The 17,652-nt window shown below is 39.6% G+C and overlaps 1 protein-coding gene across 6 annotated transcripts in view; it reads left to right on the top strand.

Annotated features, from left to right (window-relative positions):
• Positions 1-14,207, top strand: part of PPP3CA (protein phosphatase 3 catalytic subunit alpha) — a 309,049-nt gene extending 294,842 nt beyond the window's left edge. For 4 of the 6 annotated variants that reach the window (XM_032400898.1, XM_032400896.1, XM_032400900.1 and 1 more), the window contains 3 exons: positions 5,278-5,375; positions 8,407-8,436; positions 11,587-14,207. In XM_032400898.1, coding sequence (XP_032256789.1) covers positions 5,278-5,375; positions 8,407-8,436; positions 11,587-11,783 — 325 coding nt within the window. In that variant the 3' untranslated portion in view covers positions 11,784-14,207. The remainder of the gene's footprint in view (positions 1-5,277; positions 5,376-8,406; positions 8,437-11,586) is intronic. The other 2 variants (XM_032400899.1, XM_032400897.1) reach the window with 1 other exon arrangement.
• Positions 14,208-17,652: the final 3,445 nt, after the last annotated feature.

Raw genomic sequence — 17,652 nt, 5'->3', positions numbered from 1 at the left:
GCGAAAGACCATGTGAAGATCAGAAGTCCACTGGTACCTCTGCAGAATCACTTGCTTGTTTATCATGCCTCACATTTACCAATAAACACCTTGATTTTTTTTTTTTTCTATCTGTAGTCTCTGTGGGGAGAAGTAAAAACAGCTCCAAAATTTCCAAGTGAAAGTATATTTAAGGAAGAAGGGGAAGCCTTTCTTAATATAAAAATTTGTCTCCATCCATGTTAGTTTTCAAACCATATGAAGCTGGTAGGGGCCATGCTATAGAATCATAGGTAGGTCTTAAACTTGGAAGGTGCTTCCAGTCCCCTGCCTCTATAGAGGATCTGGACTTAAATACATCCCATAGATGGAATTACTCCCAGCTGAGAAATGGTCCATTTGCACCCAGTGATGGTCAGTGACTTGACTGAGATTGCACACATTGATGGAAAATAAAAGCAAGGTATATTGTATTGCTCTCCTATAATAAAAACATTTATACTAAGTCTGCCGAATGCAGGGGGTGTCTAGCCTGAGAAAAGACAGTGAAGCTTAGTAAGTAGTGATTGAGTGTTAGATGTGTATGGTATACTGAATCAGGCACAATGAATACCAAACTGGAATGACAGACATGTGGACTCTAAACTAATATAAGACAATGAAATGTGAGCTAAATACATGAAGAGATGCTCTGCTGTCGAAGAAGACAGGGCTCCATGGAGCTCTTCTATTTCCTGAAAAAATAAAATAAAATAAAAAAGTTCCTGAAGAGGTTGACATTGGAGGAGCGCTGTGAAGGATGGGCTGGATTCCATTAGGTGGTGAATTGTGGGACAGGCATGCCTGGGAGCTAAGTCATCAAGCACACAGTCACATGGTCCTAAAAGCAATGCTTTATGGGCTCTTGCTAAGTGCCAGGTGCCCTGCCTCGCAGTGTATGCATTTGACAGTAATCCACACAGCAAGCTTGCAAGTGAAGCAATGTGTCCAAACTCAGTGTGCAGCACCACTGAGTGTCTGACTAAATTCTAAGTATTCAAAAGAGCTGGGTCTTAAGACATGAAGGTAAGTGAGGAATCTAGGGAAAAGTGAAGCTGAAAATGTATTTAAGTCCAGATCCTTGATAGCCTTGAATAGCATGGTCATGGTAAAATATTTAATTTTTTGCATGGAGGCAGTGAGAGGCACAGGATGGTTTTCACAGGATGGGAGGCATGCTCTAACCCATGTTTAGCTATTATGTTAGTGGCAGCGTGAGGACTGGATAACAAGACAACTTACTGACGTCAGGGAGGACATCTTGGAAGCGACTGAACTAATCCAAGCCAATTGGGCTATAGGAGGAAAGATACAAAGGAGGAGACAAAAGGAATTTGTGGAGCTGGAAATTTTTAAATGTAATGAGTGGATGTGAATGGATGTAAATGTGTCAGGCCCAGCTGTCCAGCATGTCCCTTACACTGTGGTAATTTGCCACGTTACAAGGGAATCAGAACGCTGTCTTTCAGCAGCGTGGGCAGGGTGGGTGCAGGCGTGTTGCCTACGATCCACCAATTAATTAAATGAGCGCACAGAAAACGTCTGTTTCAAAATGAGCATCGTGAGGAGGCAGGAAGTGATGGAGGGACAGTGATTCCTCTCTCAGGTGTGAAACCTGAGGGGCCAGCAGAAGAGCTCCTTTCTCAGCATTTTGGGGGCTAACTACACAACATTAACATGAGCCTAGGTGTTGGCTCTGAACAGTGGCGGCAGCAGATTCCGCAGCGTGGATGGGCACTGGTACTTTTCTGGGCTGCAGAGAGTTCAAGTCTGGCTCTCTGGATCTGTGAGCTCTTTCATATCCTTTAGTACATCTCTCTGCTGTCAGAATTAGCCAGAGTAGGTTCTGTCATTTGCTCCAAGAATTCTGACCTATGCAAGGGGTGATGAGGGAGAGGATATGTTCTAAGAATATCCCATACAGATTCTAGCCTCTGCGGTGGATAGGATGATAGTGCTGTTATCTAAGAAAGAGGAAGTATTTCTCCATTTAAATATCTAACAGGTATTTTGGGGGAGGACTACGATAAATTGAATTGGGCCTATTTTCCTCTGGGGTGCCGGTGGAATATTCGTTCAGAGACAGGCAGGAATTCTGCCCTGGAGCTTTAGAGAGAGAGACGAGGGTAGGAAACGCTGTCATGAGAGGGAACACAAGACTAAAGCAGCATAAGTGGATGGTCTCGCTGTGAAAGAGAGCGGACGTAGGAGAAAAAGATAAGAATCCTCTCGAACAGTGCTTTGCAGTAGAAATATAATGTGAGCCACATCTGTAAGTTGACATTTTCTAGAAGCCACAGTAAAGGAGTAGAAAGAAACGGGTGAAATTAATTTTAAGAATGTCTTCTATTTAACACATACATTGAGAATTTTATCCCTTCAACGTGTAGTCAGTATAATACTTCTGAAGGAGATGTTTCACATTCTTACTTTTGTATTAAGTTTACGAAACCCTGTGTGCATTTCGTACTTACAGCACCTCTCGAGTTGGGTTTCGAGTGGGTACGAGCCCCACAAGGCTGGGAGCTTCCATTTTAGAAAGCACAGGTGCGGAGCCAGAGGAAAAAGATCATCCAAGGGACTGAGAAGGGGATGCTAGAGGAGGAGGAGAACCAGGAAAGAAAGTGTTCCAGACCTGGGCAAAGAGTCTTTCCGGAAGGGGGGTGTGGTCATCAGTGGGAAGCACAGCAGAGGTCAGAAGTGTCTGTTTGAGTGAGAACTCAGCGGACATGGTTGGAATTGAGGAATCCCCAATTCCAGAAAGCTACCAGAAACTGTGAAAGCTTGGGTTTTGTGTGCAACCGCAAGGAAAAGAAGCAAGGAAGCCTGATTTCAAATATGAATGCAAAGAAAAAGATATGTTCATTTCTTTAGAGGTACTCCCAATTTCCAAATCCATATATTAGCATTTAAGATGATTTCTTCTTTATGTGATCTCTCCTGGTTTGACAGCAGAAGCCTGAAAAGGTTGCAGTACCTATATGAGGGCAAACAATGATTAATGGCCATCTCAAACCTAACACTGCCACTCTCCATTCTATTTCCCTTTTACTCATTCTTTTATAAATGTGTTTTGAGTGTGGACTATGTACCAGGTGCTGTTCTGGTCTAGATACTTAAAACAACAACAACAACAACAACAACAGAATAAATAAACCGCATAGTTTTTCAGGGGTAATAAGTGCTTTAGGTAAAAATAAAATCAGCAAGGGGAGATAGGGAGTATATAAATAGCCTTCTAAAGAAGTCCTCACTTAGAGGGCTATACTTGAGCAGAGATTCGAAGGCAGGGAGGTAGTGAGCCATGCAGATACTGGAGGGAGAGTGTGCCAAACAAGGGTAGAGCCCTGAGGCGAGGTGTACCAGATGTGTTGGAGGGACACTAAGGGAAGTAGACACTGGTAGGAAATGGAGTCCAACAGATGGGTGAGGTTAGGAGAGCATGGGGTGGGAGTTAGTTTTCAAAGGCTGTGGTCAAACCTAAAGATTTTGCCTTTTACCCTTAATGAGAGGAGAAGCCTTGGGACAGCTTTGAATAGGAAGTGGCAGGATCTGCATACGTATTAAAAGGCCCAGCCTGTCTGCTACACTGAGAATAGACAGGGATGGGGGCAGAGAGTGTGATGAGGATGGAGCAGGGAGACCAGTAAAGAAGCTGCTGGAAAAATCCAGGCAAGAGATGCTGGTGGGAAGCAAAAGAAGTCAGCTGCCGTGAAAGGCTACATGTTGTATGATTCCGCCTATCTGAAACATCCAGAAGAAGCGAATGTACAGAAAGTAGATTAGTGGTTATATAAGGGTGAAAGAAATGGAGAGCCACTCTAATGGACACAAGTTTTCTTTTGGGGACAATGAAAATATTTTAAAATTGATTAAGGTGATTGTTTCACAACTCTCTGAATGCACTAAAAACTATTGATTAAATCACATACTTTAAATAGATGAATTATATGGGATGTTACTTCTACTGCATAAAGCTGTTTTAAAAAGAGAAGTGATAGGATTGTGAGAATAGCAAGCTGCTGGAAATATTTTGAGGGTAGAGCCCTCAAGGTTTGCCGACTGAATGGAAGTGCGAGGAGGTGGAGAGAGGACATGACAGGAGCGAAGGGGTGATTCTTGAAGCTTAACGAAAAGATGAAGTTGAAGGAAGGTTGTGGAAGTAGCTGGTTTGGGGGGATAGTTTAAGAATTCTGTTTGGGTCACGTGAGATAGCTTTATAAAAACGTGACTTTGGTAGTTCTACATATTGCAGATGTTATATATATGTTTGTATTATAAACACTTTCTGATTGTAGAATTAATGTCTGCTACGTGGAAAGAGATGAGCGTACTCCTATTTCATGGTTATTTAATCATGATGATTTGTTAATAAATCAAAGTGATTAATAGTGCTGTGACTAATAAACAGCATTGAAATGATGATGTACAGAAGACCGTAAAACAATCGTCACAATGAGTAAGACAATAATGTTCTATTAGCAAATCAGTGGGGGGAAACACTGCTGAAAAGAAAAGGTGGTTGCTTTCCTGGCTGGTGGTCATTATTGGTCTACTTATCATGTGATATCAAAATTATTTAATAGCCCCCTGCTAGTTCCCTATTCTATAAACTGCAGAGTTGTTTGTTTGTTTGTTTTTCTCTCTCATATATACTCTTTGGTTTTCTCTCGGGAGAGAAATAAGTTCCACTCATTTCTGCTGAGCCTTGGCTGGAAAACTTACATCAGCACTCTGTGGGGCTCATTTTTAACATATTTATGGGTGTCACGGTGGATGCCCAGCAAACACTCTCTATGGCGATGCCTGCTTACAAAATATGAATTGTTTTCTGTATCTTTGGGACTCCGGAGAGGCTGAGCCAGCGCAAGTGTATAAAAACTAGCATGGCAGCTGTCCATTGACGTGACATGGCTTCCTTATGAGTGTATAAAAACAGTACGTTTGAGGGGCGCCTGGGTGGCTCAGTCGTTAAGCGCCTGCCTCTGGCTCAGGTCATGATCCCAGGGTCGTGGGATTGAGCCCCGCATCAGGCTCCCCGCTCAGCAGGAAGCCTGCTTCTCCCTCTCACACTCCCCCTACTTGTATTCCCTCTCTTGCTTTGTCTCTGTCAAATAAATAAATAAAATCTTAAAAAAAAAAAAAAAATCCAGAGAGCCTAGGTGGAGGTAAATGCGAGTTCCACTATGCATTTTTCTCTCTTTTTTTTTTTGAAAGAAAATCCAAGTTAATGTCCCCCCTCCCCTTGTGCCTTTGCAGAGAAGAGAGCGAGAGTGTGCTGACGCTGAAAGGCTTGACCCCCACGGGCATGCTCCCCAGCGGAGTGCTTTCTGGAGGGAAGCAGACACTGCAAAGCGGTAAGCAGGCCCAGTGGTACGAGTGTGTGCAGGGCAGCTCAGGCCGCGGGGTCCTTAGAGCCCTGATTTATTCACCCACGTAAGGGCGGCCTCAGTCTTCAGCTCTTCTCAGCCGGAAGAAGGGCTGAAAGCCCCCCATCAGTCCAGTCCTGTTGGACAGAATAACTCCCTCGTCCCCGGACTGCAGTCTTCGCCCCCACCCACCGCCCACCCCGCCATCGCCCATGTACGCAGTCACCGCACCTGCAGGCCCGGGACAGCCCACTGAGGTTGGCCACACGCGGGATAGCTTTGACAGCTTTGAGCCATTCCGCTGCTAAAAACAACTTTTTCAATTACGTTTCTGCTAAATGTTCTGGCCATCTATGTGATTGAAAAAAATAAATAAACACACACGTAAATACACGGCCGTAGGTCGTATTGTAGTGGAGAACGGAAGGCCATCAAAAGGGTGACTTCATTATCTACTTGAATAGAAGCTGGGAGTCATATGTGTCTTTTCTCTGATTTCTCCATCCAAAACATAAGAGACTGAGTAGAACCACATTGCATTTTTGAAAAAATATCTTCTTTTAAGATAGAGATTTTTTTTTTTTTTAACTAAAATGTGTAGCTTTCTGGATTAGTGCTGTCTAGTAGAACTTTTTGTGATGATGGTAATTTCTGTATCCGTACAGAGGCCACTGGCAACATCTGGCTATGGAGCACTTGAAATACAGCTAGTACCACTGAGAGACCGAAACGGGAGTTTTTATTTCAGCTAATTTGTATTAATTTGCTTTACATAGCCACATGTGACTGATGGCCACCACATCAGACAGCAGAGCACTGTATATTCTTTTACGTTTGTGATTTTGTCTTGCTATCTATTTTAACCAATACTATCATTAATTAGACTCCAATTTTAATAATACATGATGAAAATTTGCTATTAGATTAGACTTTAATTAAATCAATGAGTAAAAAATCAATAAAACAAAAATCCGTTATAACATTTGAAAACTAATCTCAGCCTCTTGCTTATTTTCCCATATCTTTCCCTGAATCTTTTTTTGTGTTTTTTTTTTTTTCCCTATCTCTGTCCTTCAATCTAGAAGATACAAGTATTCCTATGGTTACATGATTTAGACACACCTCTTCTATGTAGAGAGTCATGCTCAACATCACTATAGTTTTCTTTATGTTCACATGAATTTATTCCAAAATCAGTGTCTCTGGTTTCCACAAAAAGACACAAATTTGTAAATGAAGATAGGAAAATGCATAGAAGTCAATTTCCCCTTGAATTTATAACTAAAAATTATTCTAATAACTTAAAAAAAAACAAAATTTCTCCCACCAAAATAAACATGCTCTCTAAAAAAGTTAGCATAAATGGATCATTTGTATGCACAAAATGCACAACTACCTAAAAGACTGAAATCTGCAGTTTCTGATAAGCACATTTTTAAGGTACAGCGAGTGTATTATCAGAGACTATGGGTCACATTTGCTTTGGAAGGATACATTTAATAATGGGCAGTGCATATTACTGATACGTTGGTGCTGGTGTGGTTCCAGATTTTTGCTTTATTTTTGAAATTAAGTTATTTAAGTTCTTAAAATTCTTTGTTTTGTTTCTAGATTTTCACTTGTATTTTAAATTAGGTTATTCAGTTTTCTTTTCTGTTACTTTATGTTGAATCCGTTGGTTTTTGTTATTCTGTGTGGAACTCTCGCATGCACAAACACATACAATATAACAGACATATAGGCTGGAACCTCATGCGTCCTGAGAACTTGAAAACGCAATATATATTTTAAACCACATCCATTAAAACAATTTCAAAATCCACTGTCTGGATTTCAAATTGTCAAAAAGAAGAAACTGCTTAAAGCTTTACTGTTTAGCTTTTCTCCATGGTGGTAAACATTTTACATTTTTATCAGAAGGAATTTAGAATGCACTGTAAGGAAATTATAGTGCACATTTGGCAGTTGCTCTAGTTTTAAAACCTTAAATTACAAGAAATATGCAAATTAAAGCCAAGGGGTAGAATTTTAATATTAAACATTTTGGAGTTACAGAGAAGTTTTGCATTTTAGCCCTTAATTAGGGAAATATCAACCAGCCTTAATAACATGGAAAGACTCATACACCTGTATTAGTGAGAATATAGACCCTAACCTTATTATGAAAATTGCTGAGAAAGCAATGGGCTTTTAAAGTGTTGCCTCTGAAGTATGCTGAGGTTTCAGTATTTGAGCTGCCTCTTTAAAATTCTGATAGAATTATTACTGCAACTGACATGTTACCACTTGATTATAGTAGCATTTCAAGAATTTCCTTTCCATAGATGGTATGCCAGTAAGGAAAACTGACTTTAAATTGGGTTCCCTGGCAAAGGAAGTCCAGTCTATATATATTGTTGCCCACCTTTTCCCCTTCTCTCTCACCACTCCAGACAAGCTCTGTGTTTGTCTTTAAAGGAGTTACATGCACTATCAGCTCAGATGCATTGATTTTATTCTTCCTCTAGATTCGCACACACATGCGCACACTCTACTTTTCCACTGCACTAGGAATCACACTATTTAATATTAAATAGTGTGAATCATCCCACTGATATTATGACACTGCTTCGAGTTGTGCCATTTTGTCTGGCATTTTCAAATCATAAATCGCCAGGCATAGTAGTGGTTTTATTATACGTTCTGTGTCAGACTAAGATTGACCTAGTCTCCCACTGATTCAATCTAAATAAAAGAAAATTGTCCTGTTTTTCAAAAGGGTTGACCATGTTGTCATTTATTTCATGAACAAACACAGTTCACTCAGATTGGTGTATCCAGCTCATAAAAGAAACTTCTCATTTTTGTCATGTTTTTTCCTTTCTTTTTACCATTTCTGTTTTGTTGTCTGTGCCAGAATCCAGCACTTACAGGAACATTAATTCTCTGAGCTCCCTTGATCGTCACTGATTTGTTCTTAGAGTTAAAAATCCTCTGCTCATTTTTCTCATTCATTTTGCACCCCCTTTCTTCTCTTCAGCTACTGTTGAGGCTATTGAGGCTGATGAAGGTAAATTGGCCAGTCCCCTTTCTGTTGTACCTGCAACAGATAAGGGCTCTGCTGGGTGTATTCATTTTTTTATTTATTTTTTATTTTTTTGCTGTAGCTTGTACAGCGTGTGTGGGTGTTGGGCTAACAGTTGTGGCTCAGTATTAACCAAAATGTTCTTGCTTTAAAGGGGAAAATGTCCTTTTATGGTTTGTTGGTTTGTTTTTTTCCCCTTAACGCTATGTTTGACTTTGTACACAACGAACCTAGTATAGTCACAGAAAACCAAAGGATTACATAGCTTGAACGATGTGGGGTGGGAGTTATGGCAGCTGTTTTGACAAATATCACATAAAATAATATTCTTTGAGCTGAACCATGTCCCTCCCTCGAATCATTTTCAGTCAGCACTGAAAAGAAGAGAAGAAAAATAGCTTTATTAAATCTCGTCTCCAGAAGTTTCTAGCCAAAAAAAAGTGTTCATTTGAATAGTGCTTTGTTGTAGTTCAACATTAATTTATGTCTCAAAAAAATATTCCAACGTGAGACAGCTATGTCTGAGATAAACAGTTCTGCTAGTCTTACAAATTTTAACCTACTGGTATTTGTAGGACGGTTAGCACCGTTAAGATATTATAAAGAGTTCAAAAATCCCCAGTGGCTGTGGCCGTGGCCATGACAAGAACAGTGGCTGTCCAGTCCTCACTCAGTTGATGGTTCACTGAGTGTCTGCTTGGCGCCGGGCACGGTGCTAGGCGCCGTACAGAGAATCAGGAATTGTACCCCACCCAGTGTGTCCTAACGCTGCAAGAGGACAACAGCGTTGGCCCTCTAGAAATTACTTTTGAATCAAGTGCTTGAGCAATATACAGTTATGAGAGGACTGCCTATCAAAATAGTTTTTAATATTATCCATACCATACCCTCCGGAAATTTTAAAAAGAATACTTTGAAGTTCCCCTTTAAAACAAAATTCTTCAGTTGTATTTTGTTCTTGCAAGATCACTTTTTTTTTATTTTTTCCCAAAATTGTGTGCATATGGTCCTTCAATCCGATGTAAAAAGTGCCACTTTAGACTGTCGAATTTGCATATGATTTGGTTACGGTAGGGGAAATGATAGCACTGTAAGAGAAAATACAACTGCTTCCTAAATAGCAGTGAATAAACTGCTATTTATGTGGGAATTCTCTATTCCTCTTGGCAAATTCTAATCTGCAGTGTGCATTCTTGTTGATAGTTTGGCTGTTTTCTGTGGTTTCTGTGACTCTGTGTTGTGTTAAGTATACTACCAATGTAAATTGCTAATACCCATTGTCTGACCAGCAACTACAGCAGAGCACATTCTTCCAGACCAGGGTTAGAGATTTGATTAGCGACGGAGCCCCATTCGGGACATATCCATTGTTCCAGCTAGAGTTTCAATTTCTACGCTCTCACCCTATTGGCTTTTAAAACCCTGGGATGCCTCTTTTACCATTTAAATTAATAAAATCGCTTCATAAATTATCATGTTGACAAACTTCTGTATTTATTCATTATGATGAAATGATATTCACAGTGGTTTAGAAAAAGAATAGAATACCACTTTGTGCCATTATTTTGTCAAAGTAATTGAGTATTCAGGGTGGGTGCTCATTAGACAGCTCTATTATTTTGCAGTTTATTACCAAATTAGAGAAGAATTAAGAAGCTTTGCTTTGGGCCTTGGTCTTTCCTCGTTTCCCCATCTTCTTCCTCTCACAGGTGACTAATCACCATTTTGCTAACCTTTAAAATGCAGAGGGGTAACAAACTATTTCGCATCCTTTAATGAGTTTGGAAGCAACGGTGATCTTTTAAGAATCTCATCCATATTAGTGAAAGGCACTGCACGTTTGTGTAGGACTGGCTGGCAAAGTTTCAGCTTGAAACTGCTTTCCTTTTTTTTTTTTCCCCAAATAAGGTGGGAAGGATAAAGGTACCCTGAAATTGTCCCCGATCAGCCATGGAGATGCAGCCCAATTCAGCACTGGTGATTGGCCCTTCAGTATCTGGCTTGCACATCACAGGAAGTAAAGCAAACTGATGTCATTGTTGGTTCCCTGTATGTACTCTGTTTTCAGCTCACTGGTTGGTGCACCCACTGAAGAAGTCATTAAGTTTCTTGCACAAATGCCTGATCTATCTCTGCAGCACACTAAGGGTTAATGAAAAAAATCAAATATCCATATGCCCCTTGAGAATGCCATGTTTTCACTGAATAGGGCCCAAACCAATCCTGTCATTTTTGCTGAAAGTTGTGAAAGGCATTTTCCCCTTATTCTTGAAGCATCACTTACATCTGCATTGATCTACTAAGAAAGAGTTTTGCTTTGATTTAGGCAGTAATGGTTACCAGATGAACATCAGTTTGACCTGTTTTGCTGCTGAAGGGCGGACAACGTTTTTCTACTTAGTGATCCAATCTTGGTTTTTCTCAGTTTCTCTTACCTTGTCACCCCCACATGCTTCCAAAGTTGAGTTAGAGAAACAGGAGCTTATAATTTCTTTTTTTTTTTTTTTTTTTTCTTCATGCAACCGTTGAGTTGTTTGCCAAGAAAGTCTTTCTGGGATTCTGAGGTGGCATGGAAATGCCCTAAAGTTAATTCCTTTTAGAGCTCCTTTTAGCTTCTGCTCTAAAGCTCTCTACTAGACTTTTAGGCATAGCTCGCCTGACTCTCCTGAATTTGCCATTACTAGTACAGTGGGATAGCCAGAGGAAGGCTCTGTTACGGTCTGTCTGAGGTTAGGGTGTCTGATGCAGTAATCATGCCAATGATGTGGCCAGTTGATGTTAAGTCTAGATACCTGTCCCTGGTAGCAGCTTTCCTCTTGACATATCCACTTCGGATTTCATTGATCTAAACTCTCATGAAGAACCAGAGCAATGTTTACATCTTACTAACTAGCAGAGGACATTTTGGTTGGCAAGAGACATTGGCTGTTTTCAAAACTTTTGGTTATCTTCGGGTATGGTAAGGAGTCTGTTGTGTTGTGTTCAGGTCCCGTCATTTTGTTCTCTACTAAAGGATTCCCTCGCTCACTGCGAAATCTCTAACCTCACCTGATGCAACAGCTGTGCCCTTTGTTTTCCTCTGGCTAACCTGATTTTTCTTTCTTTTTTTTTTTTTTTTAATGATTTTCTGTTTAGCAATCAAAGGATTTTCACCACAACATAAGATCACTAGCTTCGAGGAGGCCAAGGGCTTAGACCGAATTAACGAGAGGATGCCGCCTCGCAGAGATGCCATGCCCTCTGATGCCAACCTTAACTCCATCAACAAGGCTCTCGCCTCAGAGACTAACGGCACGGACAGCAATGGCAGTAATAGCAGCAATATCCAGTGACCACTTCCTGTTCACTTTTTTTTTTTTTGAGCTGCAGGGCATGATGGGGATTGCTGCATATCAGCAGTTGGATGTTCTTGCCTCTGACGGTAGCTTATTTGCTCTGGGGGCCAGGAATTGGATTCAGTTTACACTATCATTATAAAGAGGGAGAGAGATAATAAACTATATTTTGGTGGGGGTGGTGATTAAACACCTCTTTTGGGTATGCCTTTTAAAAATGCTTATAGGAAAAAAAAATTTAAAAAAGAAAGCTAATGCTAGTATATACTGCAATGTTAGGGGAATGAACATGTTTTCCTACTGCATTGGGGACTTCTAGATAGGTTAATGAAAGGTCTTTTATTATGTTACTGGACACGAAAACTTTGTCTAATTTCTTACTCTATTGTACGTTTACAGTTGCAGCACTAAAAATGGATGACATCAAACATTTTTAACAAAATGATGTACAAACTAAATAAGGACTATTTATTGATAATGTTTTGCTACTCTTGTCAGACAATGGCTATAAAATGAATTAGGCAGTCTTAAAAAAAAAAAAACAGAAAAAGAAAAAAAAAAAAGAATGTTGCAAATTTGTTAAAATGCCAAAAAGGACAGTTTAATTTTGTACAGATTATGCTTACCTCAGGTTTCTTTAGTGTGCTTGAATGCCCTTCTTTCCATATAACACTTATCTTATTAATTTAGCAATGAGTATCTTTTCTTTAAGTTTTAAAAAAACTGGAATAATTACATCTATCTTTTTTTGCTGTTTATATTTAGGGTTTTTTTTTTTGTTGTTGATAAATCAAGTCTTGGTTGTGGCTTGCTGAATTAAATATTTATGAGTGGTGCATTTTTAAGTATAGTGAACAAGACACCATATTAAGTACAGTGATAAAGCATCTATATTCTGTAAAAAAAAAAAAAAAATCTGCCTATGCATGTTTTTTAAGAAAAAAAAAATGGCTGTATCGGCCTGTATGGGACTGCAATGCGCTTAGTGGTCTGACATATACTGGAAATGTATGTATCCTGGCGTACTTTATATTCTCTAAAATGCTTAATGCCTTTGAAATTTTGTAATCAAAAAAGCTTTGAAAAAATCTAAAGGGGAGAGTATTCTTAAAAGTTTTTAACATAAGCTTGTCAGTGCACATATATAGATGGTGAGCATGTTTAGCAAACCTTGTGACATTTAAATAAGTTTGTAGTTACATGTGAAACTCTAAATGCATGGTAACTGTTAATGTCATAATGGTTTAGTTATTTTGTTCTGTTCTGTCAGGTGCCACAAAATATGTACTTTTTTCACTTTTTTCCCTTTGTATATCAGTTACGGGTTACAACTGGCTCATTCTGAAAACCACAACAACAAAAGTCCATTCATATTTTTTAACAATTGTATAAGTGCCCAAGTAATTCACTACAGCCTAAAGCCTTGCCTTTGTAATTTGACTTCTGAAATGTTGGCAATCAAAGCATGCACTTGTAACAATGACAAAGAAAAAGCATTTTATATTACTACTCAATAAAATGTGCATGAACTTAAAGAACTCTCATCCTTTCCCTGAGTCTGCTGAAGGGATTTCTGTGCACAACCACCACGCTGTCTTCGAGGTGCTGGGCCCCCCACCGCACATCACAGATTTACTTATTTAACAGGCTTCCTTCCCCGAGGGCCTGGTGATCTGAGGTGTGGCGCCTACTTCCGCTGGAGGAACCTTGGTGGATTTGTGTCTCAAATCAGACAAGAGAAATAAAGAGCAAATGCCATCTTCTGGCTCCCTCAAATGTGGGAGCCAGTTAAGAAACCAGAGCATTCCTTTTTATTGAAAAAAAAAAATTGTTATCAGGTTGTTTCAGTTGTATTGGATGCCCTATCTGGTCAAGCAAAAAGAACTAAGCTACTAAGTGCATTTTCATCACGGAAGAGAGTCGCATTTGTATTGATATGAAATTTATATACTGGCGCTCCGGCGCCTATCTAATCACCAGAAGATTAGAGATACACCAAATTCCAGTTTGTTTCTAACATTGTCCATTTTCAGTGCATTTTGTTTTATGTAATAAAGTATGCCTGTTATATCAAATAATAAGAATATGGCAATTAGTGATATAGTGTACCAAAACAAAGATGTTCTAGATATATTCTCTGGCAAAGACTATCCCAAATTTATTTTCATGAATACAAACATTTTTCCCCCTGTGGATATTTTTCCACTCTTAAAAAAATGACATCCAAGGAAAATATTTAGATGCAACTTATTAGAATGATGTGGAGGAAATGGTAATTCTTGATACCGAGGTGTTTCTTTTTGTCTTATAACTGCGGAGAAAATATCCTGACCAAAAAAAATTCATTTTGGGGATTCCTTTCTTTTACAAATTGTGCTGAGGCAACTATGGCATAGAAATAAACATTTGACATTAAAATAAGCAATTGATGTGAGTATGGCTTGGTCTTTCTGGTCAGTAGTTAGGAAAGTAATACTGTTTATTTTTGCATAATTGTTTAGTCTATCAAAGAAATCAATGTATAACTGAAGTTATTTCTCCAGATGGATAACACCAGTTATTAGAGCTTTCTCCTTCATTTTTAAGGAACCTGTTGAATTCTTGAGTTATTCATGCCAGTGAATCTTTGGCCTTACACCCAAACACACACACACACACACACACACACACACACAGAAACAGCCTCCTGTCCCCTCCTTCACCCACCTTTAAGGTGACTTACCTCCTAAGAAGTTCAGAGTCCGTGCTGAGTGGTCATCTCGCTTCTTTTTTTTTTTTTTTTTTTAAATTTTTTTTTTTTTTTTTACAGAGAGAGAGACACAGCGAGACAGGGAACACAAGCAGGGGGAGTGGGAGAGGGAGAAGCAGGCTTCCCGCTGAGCAGAGAGCCCGACGCGGGGCTCGATCCCAGGACCCTGGGCTCATGACCTGAGCCGAAGGCAGATGCTTAACGACTGAGCCATCCAGGTGCCCCAGTCATCTCGCTTCTTAAGGAGTCAGAGCTAGATTTGACCGACCCTCAGTTAGCTATATTTCTTATCCAAAGTATCCTCTACTTTTATTCTTTTAAAATATTTTTGAAGAAAAGAAAGAAAAATCTTCAGAGACTAAACTTGTATGATGAGGGGAGCAAAGTGGAGTGGTGGGGGACATCTCTGCACATTGACATTGGCATGCCTAGAGCTCAACGTGGAAGCATCTTGCCCTGTCAGCCCAGAACGCGTCATGGTGATGCTAAAGCCTCCAGAGTGCTCTTGTCCTGAAACATTTCTTTCCCTCCTACCCCACCACATTCATGTGAAGTAATAAACCTGAGTATGCATCCATCTTTCTGCCTAGAAACCAGGGCCCTGACATGAAGTCAGCACCACAGATGGGACAGTGGGAATGGCCTTCCTAAAATGTCTGACACTTTTCCTTGACTACTTCATGTCCCAATCACTGGATCCCTCTTGTCACACTCAGTTAAGAAGCAGGGACCTTGCAGTTTGCCCTGGCTGAGTGCCTACGTTCCTTCAAGACTGGAAACCCTTGAGTTGGACAAATCTGAGATCCCCAAACTAAAGATATGTCCATTTCCCTTGGTATGTGGCTTTCCACTTAATTCATTCAACAAACATTGAGCCTCTGCTATGTTCTCTCACTGTTCTCCTAGGTTCTTATTTTTTATACACACACACACACACACACACACAAAAGGTGGCAATCATGACAACATACCAGTTTTTGCTATGACGTTAAATGTTAACGTAGTGAGTCAGTGTCTGGCTTAACACTGCTTTTTAATGCCATTTTTACTCTATTTCATGGATATTCTTTTTTGATATATTTTATGGTAATATTAACCATAAAAGCCCCTGATGAGGTCCTTTCATGATAAATTCACTTTTTTTTTATAAATGTGTATGTAGTAATGGGAGGCAAGAAGTCGGGAAAGAAATGTTGGACCTATATCTGGTGATCACATTTTCAAGAGGCAACATTGACAAATTGGAATGCATGTGGGAGAGTGGAAACCCAGCAGGGTAGGAGAGTTGTTTTAAACAAAGATTGAAGAAACCTAAAAAGTGAACAGAAGTTGACACGATAGCTATAATATTAAGTTGGTTATTCCAATAAACCTTGCTTAAATCAGAAAGATGCTTACTTGTCATAAAGAAGAAGTAGTTAATGAATGAGCCTGTTTAACAGAGAGTAAACTACAGGAGAATGTGGGTGCCTCCCCTTCCCCGGAAGTGTTAAAACCTAGTCAGACTTGATTCAGTGCCCCAAGCATCTCCTGAAGGATGCTGCATGGAAGGAGCTGTACTAGACACAGTTGAAGGAGTTCTCTTCAAAGATAACATCAAAATTATGCTTCTACAGTAGGATCCTAAATATCCATTCAATCATTCAGTCTCCTGAAAGCATAGAACTCTGATTTGCAGACTGTTCCCTAGAACCCCATGTTTACAGGAATACTGCCATGGGGCTGAGTGCCCTGCATCAACCAAAGCACCCCTTTTATCTATTTTGCACATTGAGCTTCTATACAAGCTGTCAGCTGAGACGTGTCTCCACTAGATTAGCAAAGCCCAAAACTGACTGTTGTAGAATATTAGCTCAGAACAAAGTCCCCTTAAACTCCAGTCCTAAGGCATTCTTGTCAAGTTATATTTTGAAGTCATTTTATACCCAGTGCTGGGGATATCTAGTTTTCTTCCCAACAGCATCTTCTTGTCTGCAAGACTGAGTCCAGCCTCTTCGAGGTGGTATGTAAGGCTGTTCACAATCCACCTCTCACCAGCCTCATGTATCCCCACTTTTCCCAACTTGACGCTGGGCTCCAACCGTGCCAGACATTTCACAGTGCTCAGAAAACACCAGGTTTCTTTAAGGCCCTGAGTCTTTATTCTTATGTCTTCTATGTTGAATGATCTCACCTTTGTAGAGGTCAAATTTGCCTTAAATACTCAGACAAGGCATTTCTTCCTCTCTAAATGCATAGTATCTTGCACTATCTCTATTTCAGCATTTAACATACTGTGTATAATTGTTTATTGTCTTTGACTCTTCAGTGAGAATTCTTGCTTATCTTTTTTTTTAATCAGCATTTAAGAGTGCGTGGCATAATGTTCTTTGGGGAAACAGCAAGTTGGGAAAGAGAAGAAAAATGTTTTCCAGCATGATCTCACAAAATGGGTTATCCCAGAGCCCAAGTGTCAAATCTTTACTGAACAACAGCTGACACACTTGTCCTAGTTCAGCATGTTCCACTCGTTCTCAATAAGTATCTTCTGGAGACTGAAGGTCTGGAGTGAAGTATCCATTTTAAATAAGTATCCATCAAAATTTTTATGATCAGAAAAGTTTGAGAAACCATGTCCTAGTTTATTTCTATAGCAAATTTAAAATTCAGTCCTATAGTTCCAATTCAACAGATGATCCTACGTGGACAAATATTTTATTTCTTAAAATTGTTGCTACACAGAATTGTGCCTAATGAATTTACAGTTGCTTAATAAATAGGAATTTAGATGAAAATGTGGGAATTATTTAAGTATTTATGTAAACCTTAATATTCACTATTAGCCAGGTTATGGGGAGAAGGCAGTGGCATTTTTAAATTTATAATACTTCACCCAGAAAAGATTAGGGTGGTAAAGCATCTGGACGCTTCTCTGAGAAAAATCAATAAAAAAGCCCCATGTGTCTTGAAGAGAATGAAATGCTTTCATATTGAGGAGACTGCTCCTTTCACACCACCCCTCCCACTATAACAACCAGCTTGCCAAAGTTTGTTCAAAAAATGCTTCCTGAATGTATATCCAACACACTTTACCTTCAACAATCTCATAATGTGCTTGACATTTTACCGTGAAAGAGA

The sequence above is a fragment of the Phoca vitulina genome, unplaced genomic scaffold (genome assembly GCF_004348235.1).
Source record: "Phoca vitulina isolate PV1807 unplaced genomic scaffold, GSC_HSeal_1.0 scaffold3, whole genome shotgun sequence".
NCBI lineage: Eukaryota > Metazoa > Chordata > Mammalia > Carnivora > Phocidae > Phoca > Phoca vitulina.
This window is presented reverse-complemented; position numbering and strand designations above follow the sequence as displayed.